The 18,962-nt window shown below is 35.1% G+C and overlaps 1 protein-coding gene across 1 annotated transcript in view; it reads right to left on the bottom strand.

Annotated features, from left to right (window-relative positions):
• Window positions 1-4,268: 4,268 nt before the first annotated feature.
• Window positions 4,269-18,962, bottom strand: part of CCDC91 (coiled-coil domain containing 91) — a gene marked incomplete at its 3' end in the record, with an annotated part of 162,295 nt that continues 147,601 nt past the window's right edge. The window contains exon 13 of the mRNA XM_082310178.1: window positions 4,269-4,421. Coding sequence (XP_082166304.1) covers window positions 4,269-4,421 — 153 coding nt within the window. The remainder of the gene's footprint in view (window positions 4,422-18,962) is intronic.

The raw sequence follows: 18,962 nt of genomic DNA on the forward strand, positions 1-18,962 counted from the left end.
TGGCATCAAGAAAGCTAACTAGCTGTAAACTAGATTGGGTATGATCAATTTTACATTTGCTAGTTCATTTTACATTGGCACTAAGTCCATTTGATACCTCCAATGACACTATACATGATCTGAAAGTGAGCATAAATTATACCTGTCCCCTTGATGAACAATTTTTATCAGTGCTAGGAAACAAGATGAAATCTTATCATGTATTCCCTCCATCCAAGGGGTTGGAAAAATCTGTAAGCTCAAATATGTGGACATAAAAAATACACAGTGGAAGAGAAGGGTCTAGAATGCTATAAGGGAGCTTCAGTGTGAACAGGAATTAGGCTCTTTAAGGACAGGTCTACACAGATAATTTCAGACAGTCAGGAATTAACATTGCCATTTACTGAGCTGGGAGGACATGAAGCAACTTTTGATCAGATGCCAATGTAAAGATGTACAAAAAACTCAAAACACTAATGCGATCTCGGCCTCTGGAATGACTACTGCTTTTTCTTTGTTCTGCTTTCTTATGATGGAGTGAAGGAATTCAATGCTTCACGGAATTCTAGTGTCATTTGTCAATGAGATTCTTAGAGCAAAGCAAAAATTCAAATAATCCTATATCTTAACTACAGACAGCGTACAAAAAGTGTGTGGCAAATAATTTCTTCTTTGTTAACAACTTGTACACACATAGTCTCACAGCTAATCTAGAATTCTGTAATGAAAGCAGATATGCAGCCAACAGAGACACACAGAAATATAACACAAATGTGTAGGACTGTATGATATCACAATATTCAGTATTAACTTAGTAAACTATTAGTTACAAATCCCACTGTTCTGATCTTCTGTGTTCTAGACCATCAAGTAGAAGTGTTAATATCGAATGGGCCTGACTGACACCAATGAAAGACACCATTATATACACCGGATCTACTGTTAACCCTTTTAGGTTACTTTTAATACACACAGCCAATTGTTTAAAACACATCTTTACATAACAAGATTTAAGTTTTTTTTCTAATATAAAGTATACAATCATATATATATATATATATAACATGTATATTATATGAGTTTCAGTGATGTTCTAGACTGCAGACTCACTAGCTTGAACGTTTTGGTTCCTGCATTTCAATTCTAAGGATTAGTTCTAGGGCTTCTTGTTCCTCCCATTATGTATCAGTCCTGCCAAAAGTGTTAGACTAGCAGCCATGCCTCAGAGGCAGACGAAGTTCTACCCTGTAGGCCTTGAACATACTCTTTTCTCTTATATGTCATTCTTCAGTCTGTATGTAGGAATAATAAAAAAAAAATTGTGATGTCACCTTCTAGGAGCTAGACTGGGTTTTGCAAACTTCTCCCTGCCTTCCCTCCCAAATTTCCACAAACTGTATTCTCCTATGGTTAGGCAAAAATAATGAAAAATAAAATTAAGCTTTAAAATTTTGGATGCAATGTGGAGAAGATGGAGGTTATTGCATACTCCAAAGCTTGCATACTGGGTAGGTCTTCTTCTGCTGGATAACTAAATTTCTTCTCTGAGACCTGGAGTTTTGAATGTAATCCAAGTTCCCAATCTGATCTTGTATGTCTGTGGTCTAATTCTGCAGTTTTGCTTGTAGGGTAGAGAGAAAGATTAAAGGATTAAAACTCTCAAAGGTAAGAAAAAATGCTTACATTTCTCTGTGACAATCACAATATTCAAGAGCTGGGGATTAAATAACACATGATGTTCTAAAGGGAAAGATACACCATAGTTGCCAGTGAAATCTTAATGAGTCCAATCATGAGCTTCTCCAAGAAGTGCTTTTACATATTGTTGCAAGTCTGAATACAAAACTCTTTAGTAGGAGAATGCTGACATACTGCTAAGGCTCTGGCTTTGATGGGGAACACCTTGAGGTCTTTAGCAAAAAGGACTACTACTCCATGTACAGGCCTAGAAGTAAAAACAAGAATGTTGAATTTCATCTAGGAATCTGCGCATACCACATTTCCACAATTAAACATAGATTGTGAGACAGCACTAGACAATCAATTTCATTTTACACTGCCTCTACTTTCCAAAAAAACCCACGCAGACATCTCTGTCATCTTTGGTGCAGCTGACAAAGTTCACTGGCTTAGGAACCATAAATAAGTAGGTGATTCATTAACACTAAAGTAATTTTTTGTCTGCCAGAAGAAATGGAAACTGCTCAGTCAATCAAGAAATATCAAAAAGAAGACTGGATTTTCATCCATTTGTAGGGTGAGGTCATCATCTAGTAAAACCAGCTGTTGTGGTTTAGCCCCAGTCGGCAACCAAGCACCACACAGCTGCTCGCTCATCCTTCGCCTGGTGGGATGGAGGAGAGAATCTGAAGAGCAAAAGTAAGAAAATTCGTGGGTTGAGATAAGAACAGTTTAATAATTGAAATAATAGTAATAGTAATGTAGTAGTAGTAGTAGTGGTCGTGGTCGTAGTAGCAGTAGTAGTAGTAGTAGTAGTAGTAGTAGTAGTAGTAATAATAATAATAATAATAATAATAATGGTAATGAAAAGGAAAACAACGAGAGAGAGAGAGAGAAACAAAACCCAGGAAAAACAAGCGATGCAACTGCTCAGCACCCGCCGACTGACACCCAGCCCGTCCCCGAGCAGCAATCGCTGCCCCCTGGCCAACTCCCCCGTTTCTATACTGGGCATGACGTCATATGGTATGGAATAGCCCCTTGGCCAGTCTGGGTCAGTTGTCCTGGCTGTGCCCCCTCCCAGCTTCTTGTGCACCTGGCAGAGCAGGGGAAGCTGAAATGTCCTTGACTGGTGTAAGCACTACTCAGCAACAACTAAAACATCAGTGTGTTACCAACATTATTCTCATCTTAAATCCAAAACACAGCACTATACCAGCTACTAAGAAGAAAATTAACTCTGTCCCAGCCGAAACCAGGACACCAGCATTATATACTTCTTCAGTGAGCCTTTGCATACAGAAGACAATATCTTTGGTTTTGAGTACAAAAATGAAGCACAGAAAAAGATTTTAAACCTAAACTCTCTGCAACACATATTTCATACTGCCAAATACATATGCAACCATTTGGTGATTCCTTATTGCTATAAAAAAGTAATTTATGAAAAGTGACTGCTGATGCAAAAAAACAGCCAAACAAACAAACAAAAACCCACCACCGAGTAACAAGGACCACACAAAAAAATGGCTGTAAGTCCCCCATTGAATCACAAGCTCACCATAAGAGATATCATTCTCAGTTTATTTACATTCCTAAGCATGAACATTTATTTTCCCTTATTTCATTCAGAAGTCTTTTATAACTAAGGCCCCAAATCTACAATCAATGGAGTGTAGGTACAGAAATTCCCCTCCATGCTGCCATTAGCAAGACCAGAAAGATCTACGACTTGATCCAAAGTCCAATAATGTCAGTGGGGAGTTTTCCTACTTCCTTCAATGGGTTTAGAAAGGGCATCTGAGGTCAGCAAGCTGCACTCCTTATTCTGTCAGAAATTCCACTGAGGCAGTGCAGTACCAGTCTCCACATAATTACATACATCTTCTTCCTGAAACTGAGGTCAGTCATATTAATCGTACTTTCATGAGAAAACGACTTTTGGCATCAAACTAGCTTTGTAAAACAGAAATAAAATACATACTATACGTCGGTTATGGCAATGTTTTGCACTACTCTAAAAAGATGCACTGTTTAGTTTTGAAACTTCTCTGTTGCTAGAGCTGGAGTTGTTTATAAATGACTGAAGAAATGCCTGTTAACACTCTCATGTTTCAGTACTGATTATTCTGTTATACATCAAAAGTAGTAAGAAATAATAAGCTCCTCATGCTCACCTGAGGCAATACACTTCTGCATATACTTTGGAAACAGAGATGGATTTGTATCTATATTCAATTAAATGTTTTCTCCATTTTCTAAAATACCAAAAATACTGATAAATTACATCGACACATGAAGCCAAATTTAAAACAGACATAACAGGGAAATGTTTTCATCATTGCTGCAGTTATCTAGAACTTCAATCACAGACTACTAGAAAATGTAATGAAAGAAAAATCATAAATAAAACCAATTTTTTCCAGGGATTTTTTCCCTCCCATATTTGCAATCTGATGATTGTAGTAAAATAAATAAACAAAAGAACATCATCCACAAATACTTCTATCAAGCATAGTTCCAGATCAATCTTGAATCAATGATACAATCTCAAATTATTAGAATATATTTGTCATTTACTGGATTGAGATTTGCAGCTTCACAAATCATACTGTATCAGAGGTACTGAGAATGTCAGTCTCTTTGTTTTCCTCTGTAGTGGTTGGCTCTTCCTTTAATAAAATGCTTAACTGTTTCTGTGCACATGAGAGGAAAAGTTCCAAACTACACAGATTTCTCTGACGGACAACTTGATCAAGCTGTTGAAATAAAAAAAAAAAAAAAAAAAAAAAGAAAGATAGATCAACTTTAAGAAAACCTGGAAATAAATGCCAGGGTTTGTCAGCAAAATTTCAACCATATTCAACAACAAAAATTCAACAACCAAATGTGACAACAACAAAGGACCTAAGTAACTTCTATGCATGCAATGTAGTAACAACTTTTTAATGAAGTATTTGAGTTTCTTCAAAATAAAATGTACATAGGGCTAAAAGTAACTTTCCAACAGCTGTCAAAGTCTACACAAGAAATTTGAAAAAGCTAAACAGCCTAGCTGCCACACTAGATAAATCCCCATAGCATTTTTTAAAATTGCAGCTGTTGCTTTTATAGAAGACACTGCTTCTGCTTTAAAATGAACACTACATACAACTGCATATTCAAAACTTCAAAGTCTACTGTTAATTTAAATGGCAGCATGTTTAAGTTTAAGTTTAATGAACTGCAGGATTCCTTTCATTTGAATTTTGAAGTTCAAATGTCAAAAAAATAATATCAGAATTGAGAGATGTTTTCAACTTGAATATCTTTTAATCAGCCAGAAATTCAACTAAATACATATATAACAATGACATAGTGAGAGACTGAAAGGCAGCGGTACAAGGCTAATAGGACATAAAAGTTATGCCACTCAAGAGAAAGGAAGTAACTGAATTTGGAAGAAGTCCAGTTCCACACTTCAGTCAAACTATGGTGCACAAGTCCATAAGCAATGTCTTGACCTCTGTAACACCAGCAAAATGTTAACGTGAGGCCACATGGCTCCAGCAGACGAGAGCAACTAGTCTCACAGACTGGTGGCAATCATCTGCAAATGGCCGTATTTTTTCAAAAAATATATCATGCCTCATGTAACTAGCACTCACAGCTTTAATTACAGGTTTCAACAAAAACTCTGATTCTATGGCATCTCTCTGCACATATATGCTCATCGTTCAGCAGTCCAGTTAGTTGCTCTAACAATCACTTTAATGGACATTTTGTTTTATAACAGATACACTTTAAAAAATATTAATACAGAATGCAAGGCAAAGTTAGTGATACCTTCCCACTTCACTTTGAAAACACACTCAGGGTATAGCTGCAGCACTGTGATTGAATATACAAAAAGGGAAACATTTTTATGACCCTGTGCTTTGCTGCTCTTTAAGTTCCTCTAACATGCAGAGATGAACGTGTCCAATCTAGTCATGAGCAGAATACACACATATTTTCTAGAAGCCACACAATCTTAAAACTCTCCTTTAGTAATATGTTTGCTTGCACTTCTCTCTCTCCTGCAAATTTCCAGCTGTTGTGCAAAGTTTTGCATCTCTCAGTAAAAGTAGACATCAGTGCTCCATACATAGCCTGATGTGAACCTAGCCCACTGATTTACAACAGATTTTAAAGCAGATCTAGTTCAAATAAATTTCAGAAAAGTCTGCTCTTGATATATTTAAGTAACAGCTGCTACTGACAAGAAAATGAAAGACTTAGAAACAGCAAACTAAGCTCTAAAGAAGCTGTATCTAGAAAAGACAGTCTGGAACAAATGAACAACATAAACACACTGTTATGATGGTGCATTTCTTCTGATTTGAAAGGTATCTTGCCTCCTTCCTCTTCTCTGGTCCAAAATATAAAGAACATTTTGCATGGGGAAGCTTGCAGATGTTTTTGTGCTTGTGACCCATATTTCTCTGGAGAATCGGCAGATACAGTGCAATTCACAGAAAATCATCTGTTACGTCTTAAGAACGAACATGAGAAACCTCTTTCTCTAAACATATTATGTCATCAAATACTGTTGCTTCTGGTAGATATATCAGTTGGAGGACCTTAGCATGAAACTGATTTTCAATGGTTTCCTTTTATTGCATATTATATCATCTATACTCCTAGATAGTTCTTTATTGAGCTTTGACCCAGAGCTTTGGCTAAACTCTCCATTTTCCTTTCTTGCAGCCTTCCCTTGCAGATTCTGCTTTAGAGATCAAAGCAGCTCACTAGATGTATGTTCTGATACGCTGCTGTTAACTTTCTCTACCAAGGCAGCAATCTCAAATTGTATACGGTTAAATTTATTTCACCAAGTACTAATGTAAATGTTTAATGTGTGTAATGATTGGCTGCAATCCGAACAAAACAGAATTTCTTCAGGCTTGAGAAAGATTTTAAAAGTCTCAAATGAATTAAGTACACATTTGAGGAGTCTTTGTTGAACTCAGGTGGTTAGTTGGTAGTCTCCCTTTGTGCGTAAGAGAAGTTCATTGCTTGTTAAAAGTTTATGTAAGTTCAATAACATAAAAATTCAGAATTCAGTTGCCCCCTGTCTGCTCAGTTTATGTATAAGCTTTGCCTTGAGCAATACATTTTAAAAATCTTCCATGCTAGAGTAAATGACAAAACACTCTGAAAAGACTTGGGATCTTCATGTAACACAAAATGAGAAGCAGCAAAATGATGCTGGCTTTGAAAATGGTACTTTTGAATGTATTCAGAAGGAACACATTCCCATTAATGGAGAAATTGAATGGGAAGTAAAACCAAATCCAATGAAGCTTTGTTATATAATATATTGTTTAATGAAGTGTTAGCAATGGACACATTTTTTTGAACAGTGCCTTAACGTTGCTGTGCTTCTGCTTGCATAATATACCATGAGATGTGAAAATACGTAAGTAAGGCATTTTAAATCTTGTTTTTCTAAACAGTCTTCCCTCTATATTTTTAGGTCCTGTTCACTTCATGGAATGATCTCATTATTTAAACAAACATAAATGGACATCTGGCAAATTCAAACTGAATGTGACTCATATGCAAATGTAATCAGTATGAATAACGTATCAGGAATGGAGCATTCGCACAACCAAACCAACCCAACTGTTCTAATTCTATAGATACTGAAAAATGCACCATGTTGGTCCAGATCTACCACATGAGAAGGTAATTTTCTACATCACATCATCACTGTTGTTATTGCTAATCAATGTTTCTCTTCTACCATGTGAAATCTATTCAGTTCAAAGTTCCAATTGTGTACATTGCATCCTATTGGCACAGCTTTAATTATCTCAAAGTTTTAATGTTCCTGAACTTCATTATTTTAAGTTACTCAGTATCTTTTTAACTCTGCACAGTTGTGTGTTTTTTGTTTGTTGTTTTTTTTTTTTTGTTTTTTTTTTTGTTTTTTTTTTTCCAAGAACCAGAGGTTGCCTCTCTATGTACTTGTATGAAACCTACAGAGGAACTGGCTATGTAAGATTTGGAAAAGCAGTTCCTGAACTCCATAGGGTCTATACCACTCCTGAAATTCCCACAATCATTGAGAGACATTCATTTTCCAAAAATGAGCTGATTCTTGCAGGACATTCTAACACATTCACTGCTGTTTTTTTTCCTTCTGTTTAAACCTTCAGTCCACTTTTGAGGTCTAAGTGTGATTCCACCATCCTTCTGGCCAAAGATGACTGGATGAGACTCCCTGTGGGGTCCCGCCTCAGTCATATCCCTAGACCACCCAGAATGATGTGCCTTTGAGCCACTCAAGGCATGCCCTGAAGGGAGGTATAGGCCTCAGCAAAACTCCTGTCACTGGATGCAAGAATTTGACTTGGGAAATAAAAAGAAAGCCTCACACATAACTGTGCAGAATACTGCCACCAGGTGACTGCTTTCATCCCAGACTGCTCTATTGTACTTTAAGTCAATTAATCTTCCCCTGTTTCACTTCATAAACCCATAGCTTAAACCAAAGTTAATAATTATTTTTAGCTCTACATTTTCTTAGCTTTTAACATACAGCTCAAATTTTCTGTAAAATGGAATGAAAGTCTACATGGACAATGCCTAAAGTAGAAAATACACAAACAACTGAGCATGTACACCCTCCATATTTTCCCCTTGTAATATCTACCTGCAAATATGTATATTTTCATGGCATATGTGCTTAGCTTCCTCTATTGAATATTCTCCAACCCATTAAACATTTCAAATTTCTAGAAAAGAAACCCACTCAGAACTCTATAAATAACTACTATATGTCAGAATTATATTATCCATTACTAGTAACTACTAAAACATCTTATGGAAAATATAATTTTAGGTTTAGCACTGCAGATTTAAGGACGAAATTCTGATCTCACCATAGTAAAGATATGTTTTGTTATTAATCTCACTGTGGCCTGAAGTTCATCCAGAAAAGTGAAGAGAGCAAAATTAATGTTACATATGGCTCTTCAATTTTCCCTTTTGTATAAACATTAAGATTTTTAAAAGTGTATTTTTCAAAACTATTTCTCAGACAATACCGTTTTTCAATACCAAACATATTTGTAGCTGTAGAAAATGGTAGCTAAACTTATACAAATATGTACTGAACGATTTACCTGTACTTCAAATGATAATTGGATGATTAATGTATTGAAATGCAGTTCAGCTCACTATTCTGGCTCTGTAATACTAACAGGAGTAAAAATTGCAATCTTCTTTTTGTCATGAGATTCAACAAATACAATGACCAGAGATTAAAAAAGAGCAAAGATGTTGAGTGAAAAGTTTTGAATTTTACTTTTATTGCTGGTATTTTTTCATAGTTGATCACACATATGTACACTGTAAAATAAATAAAAAATAATCGTGCCATTATAATTTAATGAAGCAGAGCAGTTTCCGTTAAAGGTCATAAAATCAGAAATCAGCTTTTGAGTCCTGCTGATTTCTTATGAAACTCATGCAAAGTAGTACATCAAGAAAATATTCTAGCACAGTGATATATATGTTTATATTTGTCCTTTAAGGGGTGGGGTGGTGGGGGAAGACTTCAAATCCTGAAAAGTATCCTTGTCACTCAAAGAAAATCATGTTCAAGCAAAGGCAGGAAATTTCAAATGCAAAATGGATGTTTTGGAGAACTGAAAACACAGAGACTGTGTGTAAGAGAATGTGTTCTGAAGATCAAGTTTGGCAGGTCCAGATTAGTGAGGCTGACATAAAGGCTTTCCATTTATTTAGTGTTTACAAGTAGCTGCTTGTTAGCTGTTGAATAGGATTCATTGCCAAGGTGATTTTTTGAAGTTGAATATCGATTAGCCACAAGTAATTATTTATAGACATCGTCATGGCATCATTACATTTTTTTCAAAGTACTAGTAGTATGAGCAATCCTACATATTTCCTGTCCCCTTTCTAAGTAATGTTCAGTAGAAAGGGGACATTTTAACACTGTAAGTAAAAGCAATTGAGATTTCGTTGTAATATTTGTCAAAGTTTATCTTTTTTTATTTAGTCTTCATTTCTCTACATATTTTCATTATTGATAAATATACTAAAGTTTTGTCTATTCACTGTTTGCAAACTAACTATAATTTCTATTTCTTATTTTTCTATATGGTTTTATATTATATGAATTTACTAACTAAAGAACTTTTTTTTAAAAAAATAAATATAAATTAAAGAATGATGATAAACGTACTTCAGATTATGATTTTTGGTAATTTCATTAAATATCCTTCATCTTTGCAGAAAATTAACAATAAAGTGAACTTACAGTCTTCGTTGAAAAGACTCCGGAATAATTTTTCTTTTTATTCTATAGTTCTAACTTACCATTGTTTGATCAACACTTAGATGGACGTGTCCATGGAGAACAGAATACTAGTCAAAAGTGTTGATAATGAAAGACTGCTTTTCTAAATATTTATGTACTTAATAATTAAGGCCTAGAGGAAAAAATTCAAGTCCCTTTGAAATCACTCAAATCAGGAATATACTTTAGTTAAGTATAAGGAAGAACTTATTATGACTCTTGATTTGTTCATGCATGTAAATAACTTACTAAAAAATTCTGTCAGTGGCACTCTTTCCTCTGTGCAGGGACTCATTCCACATAACCAAAATGATGTTAAAAATATACTGGGTTGCTCATGGGCAAGTTAAACCAGATGTAACGCAACTGCTTGCTTAGAGTCAACCATTGATGTTGGAATTGAATTCACATTTAGGTACTTCTGTTTGGCCTAATTATATGTACATCTGTAATACCATGTAGTATTTTCTTTAAATCATTTTAGCATCAGTCTACATTATATAATACAGTTATGGTCTTTCTGAATAATCGTCAACTTCAGTGCTAAGTGGATAAATAACTGCATTTTAAATCTTTAGCCACTTTCTAAACATTTTTAGAGAAAAATTATTTCTGAAAAAATGTGGGTTTTCTTGTATGATTAAAACCTTAGCTTTTGCAGACTCCTCCTGCCCCCATTCATGATGTACAATAATCCATTGAAATGGACTATTGCAACTCAGTGTTAGGATTCTTCACATATACTGTACTGGATATTGGCTAAGAAACCCAGTGTTCTGCAGAACATTACAGTGTAATTACAGTCTCATAAATGTCTTCTCATATTTTGATTGGTAGATGTCCCTCTTTGAGGAAAAGTCAAAGATGAGGGGCTTGTTTGGGACAATTTTTATGATGTATAGGTTTTGTCGGGATTTTTTTTCCCACAACTAACCCACACTAGTGAATGAGCCTGACATGACTCTGAAAAATTCCGTAGTTGCAGAAGTTCAGCTACATGATTATATTTTCTAGTAAAACTATGGGCTCAGAAAGCTTTCCCAGTGCACTAACATGAACTTCTCCCCACAGATTCAACAGAAGGCTTAAAAAAATTCCCTAGCACATTAAATAGACCATATAAAAAAATTATTACCTTGAGGAACCTGCAAATCTGAGAGTTGGATGAGGAAACAATGAACTACTTCCTCTCATTTCTATAATGGATGAGAAGGAAAACAGATCCATATGGTACATATGTGTAGCAGAGCTTATTTTAGAGTTAATCCCAGAACAGGACATTTTTGTCTGTCCACCTGTGAATTTCTACTATTGATAACACTTACTAAGTGTATAAAAACAAGGTTCTTCATGGCTGTAATTTATACAGTATCTGCTACACATTAGAAAGCCATCAGTGTTCAAGACTGAACCTCTAGGAAAGAGTGATGTTTCATAAATTATATTGCCATGTGAAAATGTGTCTTTCTCCTTAAATAAATAATGCTGCAACTTCTAAACCTTAAGGATTTTATGCTCTGAACTTGATCAGTGAAACCATTAAAATAATACCATATGTTGAACACATCTTTAAAACAGATTTGCCTAGTCTGCTTAAGCTGGTGGGAAAACACCCTGTCAACCCTCTCAGAATCTCCACTGTCTCCCAGCTGGACACAGGAATGTAAGAAAACACTAACTTTCCTTCATATAAATAAGAGAAGGAAATTTGCTTTCAATCAAGGAAACTAGATTGAGTGCATAAAGGAACTAAAAATGGTTGCAGCACCTGCTCAGACTACTGTAGAAGGTGAAAAGTGGGCATTATCTAAACGCACAAAAATAATAAGGGAAATATTTATGTGTAGAAACACATGAGCAACCTCTGGAGTGACCTACCTACTTAACAGATTAGGAACACAGGATTCTCGACCAAGTTATTTATAGACTATTGCCATACACTAAATATATAGAGTTACCATAATTGCTACTATAATTGCTGATTGGTCTAGCAATCAGATTCAACATACTTAAGACAAATGTACAGAAATATATGCAAACAGTACTTAAGCATCTAAATATCTTATACAATGAACTGCACTTGTGTAATCTTACAAATTGAGGCCCTGAAGCTGCAAACTTTTGAATGCAGGCAAGACTTTGACCACAGTAGGGCCTCTCCCACTATTAAAGTCACCCATATATATTATGTGGACAGAAATCTCATTGATTTTTGAAAGCTACAGGAAATTGTGAAGTTGTTAAAATTCACTTCTATTTGCAGGCATTGAAATAAAGTGCATTTCTGCCATTTCTGGTTCCCTCTTATGAGGGAACCTCTACTAACACACACACTATCTTTAGTGTCAGTAAGTCCTGCTTCTCTTTCTAAATAAAAAAAATCAAACAACCAACCCCTATATCACCACCCTGCACCCTTCTCTTGTTTAATGATTGAAGACTATTAGATAGACTACTTAAAAATTAGGAAAGCAAAGATCAGTTCCACTACTAAAATAAATAACAAAACAATTAAATTTGGTACCTGTACATTAAATGAAAAATGCATATATTTGAACTAATAAAAGAGTAGAACAGGGAATTATTTTACAGACTGCTTCTAATGTTTTATAGACTATAGGCTGAGTAACACTGGCTTAGACTGGGCTGGTTTCAAATAAACCTAACTTCCCACGTGTTATGCCACACAAGACCAATTCATATTTTCCTCTGGGCATGGTATTTTGTGAGAACAACAAAAAAAAATAAAGGCAAGAAATTATTTGAGAGGGACACAAATCACAGAGATTCTGGTCATTCTCTGGTTATTCAAAATACTTTTATGTTATCCCTGTTGATACTCAGCATCTTAACTCTCATTATACTTCCATGAATGCTATTACAATTATTTTACAAATGGAGCCATGCAAGTGAATCTTCTGTATGTCTTCCTGAGCAAGATCTGATTCTACCCAGCATGGAACTCAGCAGTGTCTGCAAAATCTCTGAATGATAAATGGTTAGCATATGGTTCTGGCAAGTGTCTGTATAGCTTCTGATATACACTAGATTACAGTCCCCACAAAGTAGGCACAAAGCAGAAGACTAATCACAATGTAACTAAGGGTCAAATTCATCAGATCACCTCCTCTGATATGGAGGAAGGAACTAGAGATATATAACAGCACCTAAATAAAGGATTTGTAAGTGACTCAGACTGCTTTCTATCCAGGCTTGTCAGATCCTGAGTCCTCATAGAGGGTAGAAGTCCTTAATAGTTTTTTTTAATCTTGAACTGTTTTAAGTACCCAAGTCAGTCTTAGGTGCCATCACATGCTATTTTTATACAGCTACAAATGACTCGGCAGAGATTACACAGGTCTTCTGTGGAGCTTCATAACCACAAACTATCATCTCTCCAGAATAGTGCCTGAAGACTGTCAGACTATGCTTCCTGAAAAGCCCCAAGTGCAGGGTTGGGTGCTAGATCTGTTACCAAAGATCTGCTTCATTTATGAGTATGCATATGTGTTCCAAATTAATCCAGGGTAAGCATGTTTGGTTAAAAGCAACGGCAAATTTCCTACATATATAAATTGCTATTGTTATCAAACCAAATAAAAAAATGCTATCTGATGGGCTCATGGTGAGTCATGCTCACAGAATTGCCTTGCAGTATTAAGATGATATCTACAGAACTGGATTAATTAAGCCTAACTGAAAAGCAAACTGCACATAAAGGCATTAATAAGAACAATAGTTTTTATTACTGTGAGAATGTATTTTACACTATCTACATACTTATTAGTATATAAAATAGAAATAATCATTGCATCATAAATGTTTGCAGTGGATACAAACTGAAAAAACTGCCCAAATAATGTTCATGACTGGGCAACCATAGGGTAAATCTTTCCACAGTTGTATAACTGCTATTCCATTGCCATGAGTGCTTTCTAAGTAACTATATCTAATGTGATTCTTCATTAATAGGAGATTCACCATGAGCAGAATTTCCTTGCCTCTAAAAAGAAATATAACAGGTGGTTAATAATGCACATCACAGAGAATCACTGTTTCAGACTGGGAGGTGAAAAACAATGTTATATACAAAGCTGAAACAACAGATAACATAAGGAGTCAGACTGTTGTTATTCTACTTAGATATCAAAGAGATTGGAATTATATCATGATTATCTGAAGGTTCCTGTGAAATTGTAATACAATATGCCACTAGCTATCTCTAAAGCAAAGTGTCCCCTAACAACACACTGGAGTTTGGTACATCCTGAAGTAGCATGAGAAAAATCCTACCTCTTAGTTTTGAGGAACACTTGATTTAACAGTCAGGTTTTCGGTTTTCATTTTAATGAAACTTTAATTATAAGATGCGACAGGATGAAACAGTATATACTTGTAGGCACAGACAAAAATGATATCACATGAAATACAGATATCTGTCTAAAATTACCATTGCAGATTAAAGTTGATGGATTCACATTAAGAAATTCAACAAACAAAATCAGCTTACAGTGAATCTGTGATAAATTTAGTGTTAAGTCACTGGTAAGCATATATATGCATTAAAATAAGTAATTAAGCATTAAGGTTCAGGGAACAGAAAATTAATTTTCTACTATTCAGACAGGCATTTTTTGAGACCACACTTACTATTGGACTTCTTCAGTATTGAGAGGATTGCAGCTTTTGCTAATGCTTTTTACTGACAGACACATTTTACTGGAAACCTCAGTTTGGAATTTGAGGCCAAATTACTGCAGCAAAATTCAGGACAGCTGCTGGAGAAGCACTTCATAAAGCTGCAGCTGCAACAATGTCATCAAAGACAAGACCTCCTTCTTTCAAAACATACACCAATTGAGTACCCATGGCGCTCACCAGGTCATCATTTACAACACCACAAGCAGAAGATTCTAAAGGAGGAAGAAAAAATCACCAGCAAAACATAATAATCTGCAGGCTTTATGCTCTACACAACTCCAAATTACTTCTGCAACTGCCAGCCAGCAGAGACTTCAACAACACGAGTATAGTATATTCCCCAAAGCAGCTTCCTTTGGTTAATACACTAGCTATTCTGCTTCTTTTCAAGATTTATATTAAGGCTTTGGAGTGTAATAACAACATCAAGGACATACAACTGCAAATAGAATGGTACCTTTTTACTTTGACAATACCTTATTTTACATTATTATAAAAAAAAAAAAAAGAAAAGAAACTGTTGCTAAGCAGGGTGGGGAGGGGGAGGTCAAGGGAAGGAAAAATACCCTTGACCAAATAATATGAGTCAGTAGTCTGCAGCCAAAGCAGAAAAATAACATATATACATATTAACTATATATATATATATATCTATAGATAGATAGATAGATATAAAAGTCACTAAAGCATCTTGCTAAATTTCTAACACATGGGTAAAGATTGCTTAGCCTTCTTATTATTCACACTGACATGAACACAAAAAGCAAACAGGAAACCACATCATATTGCTTCACCTATCTAATCTTACTATTGCTGTAGGTAAGAAAATTTACTTCTTTACATGTTTCTCTAGCTTCATAGACAACTTGATTAAGTCTCAAATTTTGATCGCACTGGCTTTGCTGCAGGACTCCAACTGCAGGAAATAATCATAGGAAAGATTCATCAAAACACATATGGTAAGGCCAACTTTCCCATTTACTTTTTTAAATCAAAGTTCAGCAGATGGGTACAAACAGTAAAAGAAAAAGACATACCTGAAAAATAGAGCAAAGAAGATGCAAGATTTGGGATAAAAATAGCTTGAAGATTTCTGCATATAACCAGTTCTGATATATTTCCAATAATTCCCCAGCTAAAAACCCAATAAAAAAAAGTAAGCAGATAAAACTACTGAGGTTAAATTATGTCCAGATAAAAGGACTTGGGTTTAAATGAGCAGCAGTACAAAAAACCCAAACAAACACTGAATTCTGAATATTCCTCAGCTGTAGCAAAACACATTTAGGAACAGAATAAACCATCCTTATGCACAAAGTTATCTACTCATTTTATTTGTGCAATAAACAAAAGAAAAAAAATAATTCCCTCTCAAAACTGTTCAGCCAAGAGAATCTGTTAAGTAGTGGGACTTTGTGGTGGCCCTGCAATTACTCTAGTCTTATCCTGTCCTGGCAGATGGACAGAAAAATTCTACAGACCACAACTTTTTAAGTTAAGATGCATGTGAGTTCTGGATCATCACAACACAAATCTGGAGACCCCAACAGTGTCCTTGCATGTCATGGACACACAATGGAAAAAAGGGCCTTCTGTATTCTGTCCTTGTCTCTTTGGGGCTCAACTCTAATGTAATTAAAATGGTACCACAGAAATCTAGGGATGGAAGAGACCTTGACCCAGCTTCTGATCTTTGCACTGAGAACCCACAGTAACATCTATCAGAGTGGAACAATTGCCTCTTCTCTCTTGCAATCTGACAACCTTGCAGGTGCATGCCAAAATGCCTTTGCTGAGCATGTCCATCATTAACTTTCTAAGACTCTTCGGGATCCCCTTGGTGCCAAGAGAATGGTACAATGGGGACTTATAAAAAGCCAAGAAGTCGGCCTATGACTGAGAGAATAAAGTTACAGATGATTTGCTTAGCTTTAATTAATCTAAGTTGATCATATTGAACTGATTAAACTTTGCATCAAGTACAAAGTAATGTGGATTACACTAACTTAAAAAGGAAAATTTATAACTGCTGCTGTGTTACCAAAATACCTAATTATACATACTAAAAAATTCTGAATTAAGAAATGTCAGTGAAATACAAACCATTGGAATACAAATTTGGTTACAAGCATATAGATAAATTTGAAAGAAAATACAGCAAAGTTTTATTTTAATAATTAATAATAAATAATTAATTTAAATTAAAATTTTAATATTGATAAATAATTATTAATAATTTAATAATTTTAATTAGAATAAATTCTAATTTTAATAAGATGAAATCTTCACCAAGTTCTCCGCCTCAAAGCATTCACTTATGCAGTCTAATAGAATATTAAATGTCTAACTTCCAAAATTCAGCTGACCTGTCTAACTTTCTCACTAGGATGGTAAAATAAGGGTTTTCATGTTCATTCATATACAAGGATCCATAGTTTTTTCTGGTTTTTTATTAGCTTCTTTTAGTCAATTTAAAGCTCTCATGAAAATGCCTATGGACAAGAGTCACAAATTGCATTAAAAATGAGTAATTCCACACATCTAATTAAGAACTTTGAATTTTTTCTCTACTTAATCTCAAAACAGATTTTGAGAAAAGTGTACAGAATGCAAAATAACCAATCTCAAAACAAATGCTCTGCTTATAATTCTCAGATTTTCAGAAGTACAATATAAAATACTGTTCAGTTATAACACTGAAGGGTGAATCAGGCATAATACAGGAGACCCTCAGTTACAGAGGACAGGAGGTGTGTAAGGATGCATCACTTCCTCCTGTCACACACAGCCTGCCTAACGGACAACAGAAAGAAATATCAAAGTCTCTTCTGTTTCCTCATCAAATACTTGCAGAATAGAGGGACCCTGGATGACAGATGTTGCATTTCCCTGGACCTCAAGTGTTGCTTAATCACCTAACGAGGTGAAAAACACGATCACGATCCACTGACGGATATATCTGGGTGACATTAGTACAGTGTACAATGTAAATTTTTATTAATGTGAACAGTCTATATCCACAGAGTAAGTTGAATGATTATGTGATTGCAGACCAAATCCAAAGTTGATATTCCTCTTACAGTAATTATAATGATGCACGTTGGATTAAAAACACAATACTTCTAAATCACAAGAGTAGTTTTGAAATAATAGTAACCAGTCATCTCACTGTTGAACGTTATAATTCATCCTGTTATTTTTTCCCCTTTTGGCTTTGATAGCACAATATTTTCTCAGCAATAACACCATTTCAGTTTTAACTGGAATCTTGCCTGACTAAAGAGTACAGGCATAATCTTGGTCTTTGTAAATTTATACAGTGAGGCACAAAAGGATACATGAAACAGTTTTAACTTAAGTAAAGAATTTCAAGTTCTGGCAATTTTACTCTAAAGTAATTGCAAAAAACATACAATAGGATATGTATATAGTTTCAACTAAATTGCTTTCATCAGCATAAATGATTACTCAAGGAGTTTGAAAATTATAATTTTGGTTATTTAACAATTTCCTTTGGATTTTAATGAACCTAAGTAAGTGGCAGAGAATTGTATTTTTTCCCCTTTCCATTTTTAAAGACAGGGTACTATAATTTCCAGGAAATTAAAAGTTCTCTTAAATGCATGATGTTTCAGTATTGAAAAGTGGCAGAAAAATGCCATAAGACCCTCTGAAGAAAAATGTCTAATAGGATCTATAGAATGAAATACTATATTCCTCCATCAGAAACTACCATTTCATTTTAATATCTAGAAACAATAATTTCAAAGCTTATAGAGATTTAAAAGTTCAGGACAAAATGCCAAGCTCACTTCTGTATCACGTGCAGTACACTGCTTCAGTATGCCTTATTCACAGAGGAGAAAAAGGAGAGCCAGGTGCATCAACTCATCTTACACTACAACTTTACATAAATCCCTTATTTAATCCTTTGGATTTATACTGCTCTTTGAGTTGGGTAAAGGAGCAGTGTGAAAATGCTCCTAAAGCCTCAATGTAAATGTTTCTTTAATCCTATTAAAGCCACAAAACAGGCCCAGCTGAAGGAGCAGGAAACTGAGCTAAGGAACTCTCAGTGACCCCATCACTACTGTCTCTCTTGGCACTGACCTGTTGGTCACAAGTTCATCCTAGGCATGGCACAGATGTTCTGACATCAGGCTGATTCAGGACATCAATGTGTAGACCCCTATAACACATATGTACATACCAGATGGTGGTGTGTTTTGTAGTAACGTGAAGTTTTGCA

This window comes from Platalea leucorodia (assembly GCF_965183815.1).
Source record: "Platalea leucorodia genome assembly, chromosome: 4".
In the NCBI taxonomy this organism is placed as follows: domain Eukaryota; kingdom Metazoa; phylum Chordata; class Aves; order Pelecaniformes; family Threskiornithidae; genus Platalea; species Platalea leucorodia.